Raw genomic sequence first — 17,779 nt, forward strand, 5'->3', positions numbered from 1 at the left:
CAGACATAAATGCTACCAATGTGCTTTCGCCTAAAATACCACTGCATTTGCTCAGTGGCAGTATTATACACAATAGAGTCTTGGCACAAAGGAATTCTGATTGTGCTGTTTACAAAATTCTACGTGGATTAAAAGAATGTCAATAATAAAACACATTCTAGAAAGAGATAAAACATATTACTGGGTGGGTTTTGAGATTTTTGGAGATTTGGAATTTAATTATTTAATTCAGTATTTTATATTTCTACTTTCTACTAATAGAAAACTATTAATGCGGGCCATTTTTAACCATATAATGCCCATTCAAATTACCGAAATTGAGCCCAAAGCCAATATTCGAAAGATCTAAAGCCATTTGAATCCAAGATATGAATCAGACCACTATTCACTATTAATATATTAAGACTCTGTGAGCTAGCCTTGGGTGTGCAGTGTTTCAGTCTCCTTACTGTGTCTCTGTACGCACTGAAAAATGATTTCCAGAGACAAAAAGACCCTTTAAGAGGAGATGGTGCACTTTAAGATTGAAGTAAACAATACTAAAATATGAAAAATTTATCAGGTTGGCACAGAATTTCCCCAACATAAAGTATAGGCAAAAAAAAAATCTCAAAATATATTGCTTTATATTTAAATTTACAAGAGTCGCTGACTTAAGTCTTTCATCCATCACAATCAAATAATTTTTATGACACATAAGAACAGGTATATAGTCACAAACCATAAACTTTTTTCAAATAAAATCGTTCTAAGAAAAATGATTTGGTGATGCACTCAATGGTGAAACAGCCCATCTATTTAAGAACCCCAGAACCTTTTGTATAGGGTTAACCAATACCCCATGCAAAGCAAGAGCAGCAATGCCTTAGTAATTCTATGGAGAATTAATCAGTACCCACCCTCCCAGGAAGAATTATGATTATGCATAGTACTTAACAGCTTTTACAAGGGAAAGAAAAATGCAATGTGCTCAGAACCCAAACCCCTTCCCCCCACGCCACAGCCTATCAAAGGGCGTCTCCAGACCATCGCCCACCCCACCACCCTTCTGTGAGTCAGGGTTACTGAATCCCTTCCAAAAAGACCTGGTCCGTTCCCAAGACTGGTCCAGACACCTGTTTACCTATGCCCAAGCCGTAGTGGCTCTGGTTAAGCAAAGATAACGGTTACCCGGCTGGTGCGTGCCAAGCCCCGCAGCCCAAGCACCGGGCACCACATACCTTTGTACCTCTCCAGGACATCCTCATAGGCCTGGAGGTACTCCTGCTCCTCCACGTACAGGTAAGCAGCTGGCGAGAGGTACCCCGCCATGCCGAAGTTTATCTAAGCGATGACTGGCCAATTCCCCTTTCCCCCTCCTAACCCCGGGAGTCAGCAAGACGCTGCCTAGGGAACTGGAAAAGCGGAAGGAGCGGCACGCTGGTGGAGAGCACTGAAGCCGGAGACGCAGAGCCCGGGGCGCGAGGGGGTGGTGGGCGCCGGAGCCGGCAGAGGAAACGCCCAGGCCCCCTGGCGGGCTGCGGGTGCCAAGCCGCCGCTCCGGGGAGCCAGAGTCCCTCTCAGGTTTCAGCAGCAGCAAATCTCGGCAAGCCCGGGGGCGGCGACAAGCAGCGCCACACCACGCGGAGGAGCCTGGAGCACGGTGGGGACAGGCGAAGGGCGGCAGGCGCCGGGACCCTCTTCGGCCAACGCGGTCGCCACCCTGGCCCTGCGATGGGTGCCTGCTCCGGGCCGGGCCGAGGCCGCGGCGGCGGTGCGAGAGGACTGGCGCGCTGCCTCCGCCCGGGATGCTGCGCGGCGCATCTGCGGCATTTCCTGGCCGCCGCGCCGCAGACACTCGCCCGCGCCCCCGGAGAAAGGGAGGGGGGAGGGCGGAGGGCGGAAGGGAGGGGGCAAGCGCGGCGGTCAGCGCCCGGGCTGGCTAGGCTCCGACCCCGGCGCGGCTCGGCCCCTCCCTGCCAGGCAGCGCCGGGCGCCCCGTGGCCCCCTCCCCGGCCCGCCCACCTAGGTCGGTCTTGCTGCCAAGCACGCCCACCCCCGGACACTGGCCGGCCAGCCCGGATCCCCAAGGGTGAGGTTTCTATTTGGGACCCACAACAGGTGCCTGGGAAACAAAGCCGCAGATCGCGGTCACTGACGAGCGCAGGATACCCCCCCCCCCACCCCCTCTGCCCCTCGCTGAGCAGTCTGCAGTTCTCCCCGGGGAAGGGGTGACGCGGAGGAGAGTGGAAAATACACTTCAACCCAGCTTATGGCATAGAGAGACTCAGGTCACTCAGTGGTAGCAGCACGGGACGGGGCCGGGCGGGGGGGGGGGGGGGGTCCCTGCTCTGGGCACATCTCGGGGGCGGGGCGGCGCGGCCTCTGCAGGTGGCCCTGCGCGTCAGGGCCTGACAGCCTGGAAGCTACTGCGCTTGCGCAGCCGGCGGACCAGCCCTCGGTCCCTCCCTTCCGCCCCCCAGAGCCTGTCGGCGCATCTGCCGCTGGGCTCCTAGGAAGCGGCCACAGCCAGGTCAGTTCACAACGCCCCCAGGCTACTGTGTCCCCTCCCTTCTTCTCGCTACCCTTTATTCATTCCACACAGTACTGGTATCCACTGAATTTGAGTAAAATGGATACAATTCTCTTAACTTTGGCATGTCATATACTAAAGTGGTGAGTTTTAAGGGTCCATTGGTGGAACCAGTGGGTACTCAGATCATGTAAATGGATGTGTTTAAGAGTACTGATTGAAGTCAGGCTGCCTTGGATGGCATCCTGCCTCCTTTCTGTGTGACGCGGCCAAGTTCCTTATCCTCTCAGAACTTCTCCATCAGTAAAATGGGGGGATAATAGTGCCTACCCTATAAAGTTGTGGCTTTATACGTGTTAGCTACTATTAATAGATAAATCAACTCATTGTTGACCATCTGACTTATGACAGCTTCACCTTTGCCCACATCTTCCTTCCCTATTTCTTCCCTTCATATGTACTGACCTTTTGTCCTTGATATTTTTTTCCTTTCCCTTTCAGTGTTGCGAATCTGCAACATTTTCCATTAACTCTTAGATGGGAATGAGTACTAATTGAAAAACTATATGCTCTCGAAAAAGACTTATTTGAGTTATAACTGGAAATCTTTACTTCTCCTGAGCAACTGGCCTACTTTTGTTATTCCAAACAAAGCAAAACCGTATCTCGCCTTTCTACCCTGACCACTGGCTTATAATCTGAGTTTGAGCCCATGTCCCACCAAGCACTTAGGATCACTAGTTTTCTTGCAACTTGGTATGCGTTTATGTACACATTAGTGCATGAAGCAATACACATGCGTTATTTGTGACACCTTCTTAAAATGAAAGAGTTAGCAATTAGATCCCTGAGACTCATTCCATTTATAGACCATACAGGTACACAGATCTCTCAAAACTGTTTTGTGTCCTTCGCAATGAGTAGGGTCATTGAGGGTACAGTCTGAGTCTTCATCAAAGACTGAAACCCAGTAGCACTCCGTTTTGTGAATATAATCAGTGCTCTCTTAATTGATTTTAACTCTCTGTTTAAGGAACCAGTCAAAATGAACAGCAGCAGCATTTGGGCTTTTCTGTAAAAACAGCCTTTGCCCCATGCATGCTTGGAATGGTAATATTGGGTCAACCTGCTAATAATAATAGTCTATTCCATATGGAAGCAGCAGTTAAGCACAGCAGTTAAGAGGCTGGCCTCTGGAGTCAAGAATGTTCAAATTCAGATCATAGATCCACCGCTTCCTAGTTGTATAATCTTAGGAAGAGTCTCTCCCTCTCTCAGCAGATTTCTGCACTGGAAAATGGAGAAAATAATTATACCTACTTCATAAGGTTGTTGGGAGACTAAATGAGATAATGTAGTAACTGCTTCTAAGAGCATCTGGCCATCAACAAACTCATTTATACAGCATTTGCCATGTGCCCAGGAATTCACAAAAGGTTTTACATTCACTACTTTATTTACTCACCACAGCTATAACCCCCTTTGATAAAGAAAATGGAGCTGAGAAAAATTCAGGAAATTGCTGAAGAAAATACAACTGACTAATGATAGAGGGAGAATTAAAATCCAAGTTTACCTGAGTCCAAAGTCTAACTCTGCTTAGATCCTTCAATTCCCACTTCAAAGAATTTACATGGGACAAAAATCCCTATTTTAAAACAGCACTGTCACCAACAAACCATGTACCTTTATGGGCACTTCAATACTAAAACACCCAACTTACAGGGAACCCTGTAACTAAGAACAGCAGATCTATATTGTTCTTATGTAAAAGCCATTTATACAATGGATATTACAAAGCCCCATTCCTCACACTTCGTCATCTTATTCTCACATTGACCCTGTGAGAGAAAGGAAAGGTATACAGTCTCAGATTTTAAAATAAGAGAACTACAACAAGTGCAAAAGCACTTTTAAAATCATAAAGTGTCAGACATGCGACACCAGCACCAATAAGATTCTCCAAAATGTGAACCTGATTATGTCACTGCACTGCTGAAAAATCTTCCAAGAATTCCCCCACCCCTTACAACACAAATAGTCCAATCTCCTCAACATTGCACACAAGCTCCTCTATAATTTCTGCTATTCCCTACCAAACTCCATGCTTTACTACGCATATTACTTGAAGTTTCCATTTATCATATTTTCCCACTTTTCTTAAGCACTTAACTCTGATTTCTAGATTGCCTTAAAGTTTCCATTTAAACACATCTCCCTACCTTTGTTCTTGTGGTACCATCCCTCTGAAGTGGTGTTCCCGTTCCCCCTATTTCCATCAAGCTCTTCAAATCTCACCTCAAGTGGCACTTACCACCAGAAGCCTCTCAGGAACCTTCCCTCTCTGTCCAAGCTAGTTAGACTCTCCTCTAGATTCGTTTCATATTAGGTACTTATAGTCATTACAGCTAATCTCTCACACCGTGTTGTATCTGACAACACATCCAGTTATCGTACTGAACAAAAACTTCCTTAGAGGCAACAGTATGTGCTTTTCTTCATTTTATTCCAGGACTCAAATTTTTATTAAATATGAATGAATTAAGGTATCCCACAGACCATATGGTCTTTTTGACTCTAGGCATTTTCATGTTCAATTCTATCTTTGTGACCTTAAAAACAAATAAAAATATTGGACTTTCAACTCCTTTATTACTAGGTAATGAACACTACTGACAGCCTCATACCATTTCTGAACCTCATCCCATGTCTTACTAGGGATGAATTTCAAAGACGGGGTGAGTTTTGGGCAGACTGTGAAAATGTCTAATAAAGTTAAGAGTCAAAATCTTTTAATGGTATGTTTTCAAACTCCACAGCATCAAATTCCCTCCACTTATCTTCACACGGGGTGATCAGCAGTATCTTATCTTCACATGGGGGTGATCAGCAGTGTATTTAACACATAATATATCTGAATTTCATATTTTAGCCACATTATTATTAAACAGATATTTGAAGACCGGCCTCCAAGTCTCTGCTCCCAAGGTATGATTATTATGATTTGTGTAGAAAACAGCAACTTACCAATATTTATTTTAAATACAGTAGCACATTTCCATAGTAGGGCTGCTTATTCTATTCATAATTTTGTTTTGTTTTTGATTAATATCTTAAAAGTATGTAACTTGAGGGGTACCTGGGTAGCTCAGTCTGTTGAGTGTCTGACTTCAGCTCAGGTCATGATCTCATGGTCTATGGGTTCGAGCCCTGCATCAGGCTCTGTTCTAACAGCTCAGAGCCTGGAGCCTGCTTCGGATTCTGTCTCCTCTCTCTGCCCCTCCCCTGCTCACACTCTGTCTCTCTCTCTCAAAAATAAATAAACATTAAAAGAAATTTTTTTAAGTATGTAACTTGGAAGTCTCAAGTGCATTAATAACCACTAACTTCACAGCAATCCCCACAAATAACTCAACAAACATTTTACGAGTAAGACATGGCTCCTGCCCTCAAAGAGTCTGCAGTCTACCAACATCAGCAGCTACTTGCCCACTGCATCCCACCAGAACTGCCAATTCTTCCATTCCTTCCCCATCTGCAGGGTACAATGACAGTCTCCCCAACTTCTCCTGACTTCCTGCCTAGTTGTCTTCCTCAGCTTATATAATGTCATTCCCCCTGACAAACACCTGATCCGTCCTGCTCCCATAACCCCTTCCTGCACTAATGAAAGCAAAATATCCACTTCTGCCACCACTATCAAAACCCTCGAGCCAAAAGCACCTCTTCCTTCCACAAAAATGCACAGAACACAGGTATCCTGTTCTGATGGGCCAGGCTTTCCACAAAGACCCAACAACTTCTCTTAGTACCCTCTTTTCACCTATCTTCCCTTTCTGCACAAAGATAGGGTGGAGTCACCATCTCCTCCTCTCCATGCCCCGGACCTGCATGTAGTGGGGGGAAAAGAGGGGAGGTACAAGGAGTCAGGCCTCAGTGACTAAACATTTTTTAGTACTTGAGGAAGGCGGTGAGAGCTAGGTCTGTCCCAGCTCCCCCAAGCCACCCCTGCTCACTCTCACTTGGCTCCAGAACAGTCTCCCTCCTAGATCCTCCCTCCTCCTACCCTTTCCCAGCTCCACCCCTCCTCTCAAAGGCCTGGAAGAGACCAGCCAGCATCTCACAACAGACAGAAGAAGCTCAAGGCTGTTGCCCCAGAAACCCAGACTACAGAATGGCTGGCTGGGCGCTGTTTGTTTTTCCCGTAATCAGAAAATCCCACTGGGGGGACCATAGGGGGAGTCTCAGCTGCTGTGGTGGCTGGGATCTGGACTATTTCCCACCAGCCCCCTCAGAGGAAGATAGAGTACCAACTTTGTATTATAGTGGGAGGCAAAAGAAACTGGGTGGGCACCCCCACCCAGGAGTGGAAAGGAAAGAAGGCCAGATCCACTGACTGCAGAAACTAGCTCTGGAAAAAACCTGACCTTTGGCCTTTGCAAGAGCCCCAAAAGACTTATACCATTTCTGAGAGAGAGAGAGAGAGAGAGAGAGAGAGAGAGAGAGAGAGAGAGGGAATTATTGAGGGAATTGAGGAACAATCACCCCAGGAAGCAAGTCTCATGCACAGAACACAGAAGAGAGAACCACACTAGCACTGCAAGGTTGGAGGACTGGTTTCCTCAGTGTTCTCAGCTTTCAGCTGGGTAAAACAAGCCACCCCTTCTGGTTCGACTTTTACGGCCAATGCAAGGGAACACCGGTAACAGAACAGAAATGTTGGCACCTCCCATAAATTAATTAATCAGGAATGCATGATGGCTAAGCCCTGAAAAGCACCAGGGACAGAAAGCTGCTATGGACACATGATGCTGACAGAGATGCTACATTTAAAAAAAAAAAAAAAAAAAAAAATGGCATCCAAGTTGCTGAAGTACCCTCTACAATCCTGGGTACCAAAAGCCAGGAATCTACCCCAGTTAAATCTGCGTAGCTCAGTGTCCCTGGGCAAAAATGGAAAAGAAGGCAGCTTTCTCACAGCTTCTAGCAAATACACTAGGAATCACATAAGTTAATACTTTCAGAATGTCACAGTAGCTACATCGTGTAAATAGGAAAGTTTAATGCAGATGTCTGTAAATATCCCCTTGCATTTCAAAGGTATCAATTCATCCAACCCAAAGACAAGGCCAAACAGCTTAGTCACCAGCAGGCTGGGCAAACTGCTTTCTCGATATAAATCGGGCATAAAGTAAACATGGTCATCCTCCTCCCCCACCTAGAGCACCAATCTACGCCTGCCGGTGCATCAGCAGCTCCCAGCTACGGCCCCGGCCCCAGGGGGTAGATGGGTGAATTTCGAAACTCTCTCTAGGCTCCATCCCCTCCCCGGATGCGCTTACCTGCTATCCTAAGCACTGCCCTCTCAGCGGGGTCCAGCACCGAGCCCCCGTGAATCTTTCTTTTTGATCTCTCATGTTTAGGCAAATTCCAGGGTAAGGTGTCTCCCGGCGCTGGAGATGCCGAGCCAGATTTCTGGCTGAAATCATCTTCATCAGAAAAATCCGCAGAGGAAGACATAGAGCAGCGATAGGACGCGTTCCCGGAACTCTACAGAGGATGACACAGAAAAAAGCATTAATAGCAAAACACTCACATATGCTCATCGCTTTCAACAGTCCCCTCCCTGCCCCCAAACTGAGTCTGGCATCCTGCACCATCCTCAATGCTGAGGGGAAACACAAACAAGAAATGAAACCCAGGGCTCACCATCTTTTCTTGGCCGTGTCTCGGACGGCAGAAACAAAACCCAGGCGGTCCCAATACATGGGAGATTTGCACAGAAGTGTGTGGCCTGCGTCCGGCCACCGGCTCACAAATGACTGGCCCAACAATGAAGCCAGAATCAACAGCCTTCCTGTTACAAATCTATAGTATCTGGCTCCCCCAGCAGGACAGGAGAAACATTTTCCATTACTAGACTGCTGGTGAATTCATTAATGCAACTAACTCGAAGTTTCAAAAACAAAGCACAAATGCAGGATGTTGAGTCCCAATTCCTTTCCGTTTCAAGTCGCCTCACAACTGGAGTCTCCTTTCTGACGAGTTGTAAGCCCCTTGTCCTCTTTACTTAATTTTCTTCATGAGATTGAAGCAGGTTCCCAGAAAGGGGCAAGGAGGAGGAAGGACAGATTCTGAGAAGAGCTTTTAAGACTGGGGAGAACACAAAAGACTGTTTTCAGAAGCCCAAGACAGATCCAATAAACAAACATCTGAACTCAGTTGAGAGTTCTTCAGATATTTTAAACTTCTAGCAAAGTAACAGCTGCCAATAATGTAAATGAGGATGATGCAGCTCAGTGACAGGAAACAGCTCTTCTCAGCTCCTGGTCATTACACAGTGAAATGAGAAACAGGATGCTTCTACCAAAGCACTTTGCCTGAAGGTTAGTCCTCCCTTCGTCCAGCAGGAACAAATCTGCAGGATCATATCTTGCATCAAAAGGTTCTATCTTCCACACAGGGAAAAGGCACGAAATATTATTCCTGCCTTCTTTACTGAGGTAGGTTTGTGATTATTTAGAGAGCTGCTGGCTTGCTGTGGAAATAAGGATGTTATCTGTGCTGCGAACAGTGATATAAATAAAGTACCGAGGGGGAATCTGTACTTTCCCATTTAGAATTCCACTTGCTAAAAAAGTAAGGCTCGTTGTAAAGATGGCAAACTGGTGCAACTCAAATTCCTGAAATGGATCTTGCAGTCACAGACTCCTAAGAAGCAAGTTGCAGACCGGAATCAGTGAGGCATACTCCAATTTGAGCAAAAACACTGAGCTGCTCACAAAAGCAGTGGCGACTGCAGCAAAACAGGCTGTGTGAGCAACATCCCAAAGCACTCACTCACGGCCTGTGAAGCAAACTACAAGTGAATCAGGACTATTAATCTTGCCTCTGTCTATTCAGGCATGTTGCTACACATGGTCAACACCACCATTTTAAAAGTACACATAATATTTCCCAGCAAGTCAAGTGTCTAAGATTTATCTTTCGCCCTATTCTTTCCCAAAGAAGTGGTCTCCATTTTATTTTACCTGAAATGTCATCACCTTGGCTAATTTATTTATTTGGATTTTTGTGTGTTTTCCTCATGGCAATAATGTATGAGGCAAACATGAGGTAAATAAATAAAATTGATTTTCTAAATTGTTGCTAGAGTCCACAGAGAGTTGTGAGTGGGTATTAAGTCAGTCACAGAATGCCATTATCAACCTAATTTATTTTCCATGCTTTTCTGAAAATTCATCTTGCACTCTCTGATGTCGTGTTATTGGCTACATCTGTGGAAAAGGGTGACATTCTTAAAGACTTTCAAAAGGGTATTGGGTTTCTTTGGTTGCTTTGTCTTCCTTAAAATGGCTTCCTACCTGTCCTTACTTAAGGTCATCCCTTATCTGCGAGATTATATTTCTTGCTGTTGCCCGCACAATTTCACTGACTATAGTAATTTGATTGTTTATCTTTACAGACAGACTTAGGGAGTAACTGTTAAAGAACTGCTCCTTTCCAAAAACCACTGGTTATTGATTTTTGTAGATAGAGTAATTTTTTTTAATGGCCAGAGTCTCAGCTGATTGAACAGCAAAATGTGATTTATGCCATGACATAAACACCATTAATCACACGTAGCCAGATGGGAACAGTTACTACCCCTGGACCCAAGGGTGTTGACTGGGGCAGCTTCTAATCTGGTAGTGTCACTGGTAAACAGATAAGAGAGAAAAGGAAGAAAAGACCATCAGCAACACTTCTTTCAGCAATATATCATATGAAAATATAGACACAGATACACAGACCAAGGGAAATCATGCATATTTCTCTTTGGTAAAGTCTCCCAAGCTACATAACAAAAGCATTTTAAGAACATATCAGGGTTTTTTACACAATAATTTCCATAAACACTTTTAAAAATGTAAGTAAACTATACAAAATTAGGCCCATTTGAACCTTGAAAATTGAAAATGGATTTAAATGAAGCTGCTTTGAAGGTAATCAATCCTATAAAACTGTTATATTCTTTATTGATTTGAAATGATTTGATTCATGTCAGTATCTTGGAGACTGGAGGGAAGAGTGTAAGAATACAGTTCCTGGGGTGCCTGGATGGCTCTGTCAGTTAAGCGTTCAGCTCTTGATTTTGGCTCTGGTCATGATCTCACAGTTCATGAGATTGAGCCCCGCATTGGGCTCTGCACTGATAGCATGGAGCCTGCTTGGGATTCTCTTTCTCCCTCTTCCTCTGCCCCTCCCCAACTCATGCGCACACACTCTCTCTCTCTCTCTGTCTCTCTCAAAATAAAATGATTAAACTAAAAAAAAAAAAAAAGAATACAGTTTTCTTTTCGAAAAAGCTAACCTGTTTTCTGGCCCCAAATCCATAGCCTCACATTTGATGTGGAGTTTGCAGGGATTAGACAAAGGAAGAGGGCTCTTGTGACCAGCAAAAGCCCCAAGATCTTATCTCTTATTGCCTAAGGTTTGATTCCTATTAAATCTGTGTCCATGAATAAGAAATTTGATAATTACAGTATATCCATACAATGAACTAATGAACTACACTGCAGCAATTAAACAAAAATGTTACCCATCTACACTAGGATTCCTTTTAAAAAGTGTGTGTGTGTGTGTGTGTGTGTGTGTGTGTGTGTGTAGATGGATAGATAAATAGATAGATAGGTGATTGATAAATTGGTAAACAGAAGATAGGTAGATAGATAACTATTTACCAGTGTATAAACAATGGTTTCTCAGAATGTTGACCAATATTATAAATAAATGGACTTAATTTTATTCCTTATAATTTTTAAATTCAAAACAAGTACACAAAAATATTACTAAAGAGAAAGCTACTATGCCTAGAGTCAGAGAAAATAGCAAAGGCCCTGGGAAGAAGTAACTAGTTAGCCAGTGTTTTTAACCATTTGGGGCTCACAGGCACCCCTGAAAAGCTGAAGAAATCTATGGGAACATCTCTCCAGAACAGAACACATGGGCAAATATACACAAACTTTGCACATGATTTTATGGAGTTCACTGACACACTGACTCCAGGTTAAGGACCCCAATTTACACCATCGTCTGTCATCACCATTTGGCATTCATGTTGAGTACAAAAGAAATAGGAAAGCACTGTGGACTGTGCAGAAGAAGAAGAAAGGGTAAGTAGGAGGGTAAAGACAAAGTTGGCCTGGGTCATAATATTTTTAACATTTGGCCTTTTTTGTTTTAAATAAAGGACTGTGAACCACTTCAGGACTGATGTTGGGTCTCTAACCAAAAACACCAGGTTGTGAGAAATCTAAACACCCTGTATTATGTCTTATTACAACCTAGTTATTAAGGCAGTCTTAACAATTGAATTAGATCACCAAAACTCTAAAATGACTTTCCTAACAGCCAGTGCATTCACATGGTATAAAAACAACCCAAATGTCTTAAAGCCAAGATAATTAGAGAATGCAACATTTTTAGAAGGGGATCTAAACAATAACTTCTCTAATTGAAACCCCGGTGGGGGATCTGAGATAAGTACAATGGAACTGCCTAAATTGGAAGCCGCCCAGTCTTAGCACCCTGATCCGCAGGAAAATGCCAGGAAGTTGTCTCTGCACTAGGCATTCTCTAAATGCAGTGGAGAAACAAGTGCAGAGATAAGGGTTTGTAAAAGAGCCAGACTTTTAGGATCCCAGAGACTGGACAGGTGACTTCCACAAACCTGCATACTTATATTTTATGCACACTTCTGCAAATATATTTCCAAAAGTTTACCAAAAGGTTAAAAACCAAAACACATAAACAATTAGATTGTGGGGCATTCTATAAAATAACTCTTCTGTACTCTTCATAATGGTCAATGTTGAGAAATATACACACCAAACAAACAGAGCATGTTATAAATTTAAAAATAAATACAGCAGGGGCGCCTGGGTGGCTCAGTGAGCCAAGTGTCTGACTTCGGCTCAGGTCATGATCTCACGGTTCATGGGTTTGAGCCCCATGTTGGGCTCTGTGCTGACAGCTCAGAGCCTGGAGCCTGCTTCGGATTCTGTGTCTCCTCTCTCTGCCCCTCCCCTGCTCATGCTATGTCTCTCTATCTCTCAAAAATAAAAATAAACATTAAAAATTTTTAAAATAAAATTAAAATAAAAATAAATGAAGCATACTAACAAATTTGTGAACCTTGATGAGATTCTACACTTTTGTTTTAAGCTAAAAAGAACATGTTAGGGACAATTGGGAACATTTGAACATGGATTATGGATTGTTTATTAGATAATATTGGGAAATTATTGTTTATTTTCTAAGATGTGATAATGATATTGTGATTGTATAGGAAAGTGCCTTATCCTGGGACACTTTTATCCTTATCTTCCAGGGTGAAGAAACTCTTGATGTCTGCACTTATTTTCAATTGTTTAAAAAAAAAAAAAAACGAGAGAACTGGTAAATATAGCAATAGGTTATGGCCCAACAGGTTATCTGTCCCTCCCCTGCTCATGCACAGGCGTTTTCTCTCTCTCTCTCTCTCTCTCTCTCTCTCTCTCTCTCAAAATAAATACACTAAAAAAATGAACATAAAAAATAATAAGTATTCACAATACTACTCTTTCAACTTTTCTACACATTTGAATATTTTCAAAATGAAGAGTTGGGTGGGGGACAGGGGTGGACACATAAGTAAGACCTTTCTCGGTTTCTCTGAGTGTTGCTTAATCTAGGCCTATTCTCACAACATCGAGATCCCTGGACTGCAAGTACACAGTGATAGTGTCCATCTCAGTAATTTTTCATAGTATTTCTTGATATACACTTTGAGAAGCACCAAAGCAGTAGCCTAAATCAACAAGACACCAGAGAAAGGTGATGTGCTTGCCTTAGTCCTAAGTATAGTTTTAGATGAAAGGATATAAAAGAGACTTCACTGGTATTTGTTTAATATACAATCCAGTGAACACAAAGTTGGTTCAAAATCACATTTAAAAAAAAATTTTATATAAACAAAATAAAAGACATCAAAACTTGAAAAACGTGAAGATCTGGGGTACATGGGTGGCTCAGTTGGTTAAGCGTCCGACTCTTGATATCAGCTCAGGTCTTAATCTCAGGATCATGAGTTCAAGCCCCATATTAAAAATAATAATGATAAAATTAAATTTAATTAAATTAAATTAAAATCATGAAGATCTAATTTTGTTTAAAATCCCATTGATTAGGTAAATATATAGTAAGGCCCAAAACAACTTGTATGCTAGTTTTTTATTGGGAAACAAGTCAAAAAAGCAAGGGCCCATTATCTGATATTACAGATCCTAGAGAAAACAATCTCTACCACAAATAAACAGATGTTGATGAAAACAGTTAAGGAAAATGCAAGACAGTGTATTTAAACCCTTGAAAACCAAATGAATTATGATAAACTGTGGAGACTATGTGCTTGTTTTAAATTTTTTTAAAACCTATTTGAACAATTCAGTATATCTCATCAAATAAATAGTTTTTAATTAGTCTCCCAACTGGAAACCACTTTTAAACAGTAAGAGGGAGGGAGCTTCTGGTTTGATGAGACATCAGCTATCTCCCGCTCTCTCCTTTTAGGGGACATTTGCAGGAGCCCTTAACTGAGAGGGGAAGAAGAGCCTAGGTGGAGTTAGGGGAAAAGAGAGGTCAGAAGGAAGGGAAGCTAGAAGGCTCTTGGATCTCACTCCATGGAGGAGGCTTTGGGCAAAGAGTTAAGGAAGTCAAAGGTTTCTTTTACGTGGACAGGGCGAGTTCATCAGCCTCTGAAAGAAGAACACTGGAATTCAGAACACAAATTCTTCCTAGAAAGATTGTGCATTAAAAGTGTTCCATGGGGGACACCTGGGTGGCTTAGTTGGTTAAGCATCTGAGTTCAGCTCAGGTCATGATTTCATGGTCCGTGAGTTCGAGCCCCACGTTGGGCTCTGTGCTGTAGTTCAGAGCCTGGAGCCTGCTTGGGATTCTGTGCCTCCCTCTCTCTCTGCCCCTCCCCAACTCATGCTCTGTCTCTCAAAAAAATGAATAAATGTTAAAAAAAATAAAAACAAAAAAAGAGTGTTCCTTGATATTATGTTTCTGGGGAAACTGAGCTCACACATCATTTTCCTCTAGTGTGTAGGAAGCTCTACAAGATAAGCATCAAAGACTCATTTCTGGGAGGAGTATGGCTGAGATTCTAGGCAGTCTTGGCTTCGTACTAAAACATTCTCCAAGACTTCCTTCCTTTCAGTATAACCGTCATGTTCTAACTACACACATCATTTATTGAATGACCATAGTCAGGAAAAATACTAAGCATTTTCTTTCATATCTTATTTAATACTCACTGCAACCCAAGAAAGAAATAGATGTTTGGAGACGTTGAGTAACTTATCCACAGTCATTCCATCATTACAAATTAGAGCCAGGATTTCCATCTGGGTCCTTTGACCCCAAAGCCTGTGCTCTCAACCATGTGTTGTTAAATGCCCTAAAATGTGTCTTAGGCACTGGGAGGAACATCTTAACATACAGCCCTCAGAGATCTTACCATTTATTTGGGGAGCTCAAAATAAGTAGACTTGTTCCATGCTCAGTACTAAGCCCAAAGGCCAGAAATGATCAGAGACAGTTGTCAGTTCACAAAGAAAAACCATACAAAAATAAACAACCCTTAAAAGTGGAAAGGACTTGGAGCACCTGGGTGGCTCAGTCGGTTAAGCATCCGACTTTGACTCAGGTCATAATCTCACAGTTCATGGATTCAAGCCCCACATCAGGCTCCGCACTGACAGCTCAGAGCCTGAAGCCTGCTTCAGATTCTGTCTCCCTCTCTCTCTGACCCTCGCCTGTTTGTGTTTTCCCATTCTCTCTCTCTCTCTCTCTCTCTCTCTCTCTCTCCCCCCCGCCAAAAATAAATAAATAAATTTTTTTTATAAGTTCAAAAAAAAAAATTGGGAAAGACTGCTTTGTATGATACTGAGCACCTTCCTACTGCAAGGGACCAAGTCTGTGCTGAGGGAAACACTGAGTTTACTCTGGTCTCTCCCAACTCTAAGAGTCTTTGGTCCTAGGTGTTCTGACACTGCCCCAATCATCCCCCCAAAAGGATTACAAATAAAAGAAAAATTATATTAGGTATCAAAATATGAAATTTTTCTAAAATTATAAAAATCTTTTAAAAATACCACAGACTTTTTTTGCAAGTCCTGCTTAATTTGGTCATATTAAAATTATAGAAATAGAGACATCAAAACCAGTCTGCATTTGAGGACCTGTAGGTAGTCTTTCCAAACTGACAAAGGGCATTTCAAATAATTTGCCTAAAGAAAAAGCAAATGCAACACTGAAAATAGCCCCACATAACAGAAACACATTAGGAAGACAAACTCAAATGCCAAAAACATCTCTTTAACTAGAGAATACATAATGTTATATTTTAAATGGCTACCTATTTATATCAATCAATTAAAAATATGTCTTAAGTGGGGGCACCTGGCTGGCTTGCTCCAGTGGAGCATTGCTCTTGATTGCTCCTGGAGAACTCTTGATCTCAGGGTTGTGAGTTTGCGCCCCACGTTGGGTGTAAAGATTACTTAAAAATAAAAATCTTAAAAATAAATATGTCTGAAGCACACATCGGCTCCTGCCTTGGAGGAGCTTAAAATCTAACTGGCAGAGCAGAGGTGATAAAATAGCCAACTTATATTTAAATATTATCATCTTAATGTGTTAGGCTGAAAAATATCTCTTCCATAAGATAATGTACATAAAGATACATAAAGATATGTGTACATAAAGATATGATTAATAATATAAAGTCAATTGGGAGAGAGATGCTGAGTCAGGAAACAGTTTACTGCATCTATAGTCTCTTTAGAAGCCACAATGGAGATGCAAGCATTTTGTACCTGCCTCGTTCGTCCAACAGTATCATATCCAAAACTATCAACTGCTGATACAGCCATCCTACAGATGCATTGTGACTGGCCTACTCATTTTTTAAAACTAATGACAGACATTTAAAAACTGGGAGTTTTATAAGAAAATTAAGATGTGGATGGGGCGCCTGGGTGGCGCAGTCGGTTAAGCGTCCGACTTCAGCCAGGTCACGATCTCGCGGTCCGTGAGTTCGAGCCCCGCGTCAGGCTCTGGGCTGATGGCTCAGAGCCTGGAGCCTGTTTCCGATTCTGTGTCTCCCTCTCTCTCTGCCCCTCCCCCGTTCATGCTCTGTCTCTCTCTGTCCCAAAAATAAATTAAAAAAAAAAAAAAAAACGTTGAAAAAAAAAAAAAAGATGTGGAGCTTTGAGCCTAATAGTATTTCCCCTTTTCAGAAAGGACATGTGCTTTCTAGTCTGACACAGTCCGTACCTGGCCCACTTCATTTACTTATGATGCCTGGCATAGGATCCAGCATAAATTAAGGCATAAATGAAAGTATGGGTGATACTGTTGCATTCAGAAAGTAAACCGCAGAGATGAGGAAAGTAGGGGATGGTAATCAATAAAAAGAGGATGACCATTTAGGGGTGCCTGGATGGCTCTGTTGCTTAAGCCTCCAACTCTTGATTTCGGCTCAGGCCATGTTCTCATGGTTTGTGAGATTGAGCCCCACACTGGGTTCTGCGCTATCAGCACAGATTCTCTTGGGATTGGGATTGGGATTCTTGGGATTCTCTCTCTCTCTCTCTCTCTCTCTCTCTCTCTCTCTCTGCCCCTCCCCTGCTAGTGCACACTCTTTCAGTCTCTCAAAATAAATAAACATTTAAAATTTTTTAGAAAGGGGATGGCAGTTTAAAAAACAATAAGAAGAAAACCAGAAAAGAGGGGACAAAACAAAGGAAGGGGTTATCAAAATATCTCAGTTAAATTAGAGTCAAACAGAAACAGAGGACTCTATGTTCCTGCTGACATCCAAATGCTGATCTCATTCTGCTCCATTCCCAAAAACTCTGGTTAACATTTCAAATGCCCAGGAAATGGCAGTGAACTATATGCCTTGGTAAATGCTGACTCATGATCTCCATGAACTTGGCAGGACCACCCACCCATTGCTACTGCTGCTGACTCCCACTATTGTTCGCTCCTGCCCCTCCCCATGGTCAAATCTGCTACCAAATGTTTCTCCTACCTTTGTGTAGGTCATGGAAGAGGTTTTGATTCCAAATACTCTCAACAGCCAGTACAGAACTCTGGCTTCTGTTAAAAAGAAGATGTGGGCTATGATCACACATATGGGGCCCTAAGATATAAGCACAGGACATTTGCAAAGAC

At 42.8% G+C, this 17,779-nt stretch overlaps 1 protein-coding gene across 20 annotated transcripts in view; it reads right to left on the reverse strand.

The window, feature by feature from the left end:
* Positions 1-17,779, reverse strand: part of DST (dystonin) — a 493,789-nt gene that overhangs the window by 361,472 nt on the left and 114,538 nt on the right. For 12 of the 20 annotated variants that reach the window (XM_049652833.1, XM_049652831.1, XM_049652828.1 and 9 more), the window contains exon 4: positions 7,855-8,062. In XM_049652833.1, the coding sequence (XP_049508790.1) occupies positions 7,855-8,062 (208 nt within the window). Of the gene's footprint in view, positions 1-1,220; positions 1,589-7,854; positions 8,063-8,221; positions 8,410-17,779 lie in introns of those variants that run through there. The other 8 variants (XM_049652840.1, XM_049652839.1, XM_049652837.1 and 5 more) reach the window with 5 other exon arrangements.

The sequence above is a fragment of the Panthera uncia genome (genome assembly GCF_023721935.1).
Source record: "Panthera uncia isolate 11264 chromosome B2 unlocalized genomic scaffold, Puncia_PCG_1.0 HiC_scaffold_24, whole genome shotgun sequence".
NCBI lineage: Eukaryota > Metazoa > Chordata > Mammalia > Carnivora > Felidae > Panthera > Panthera uncia.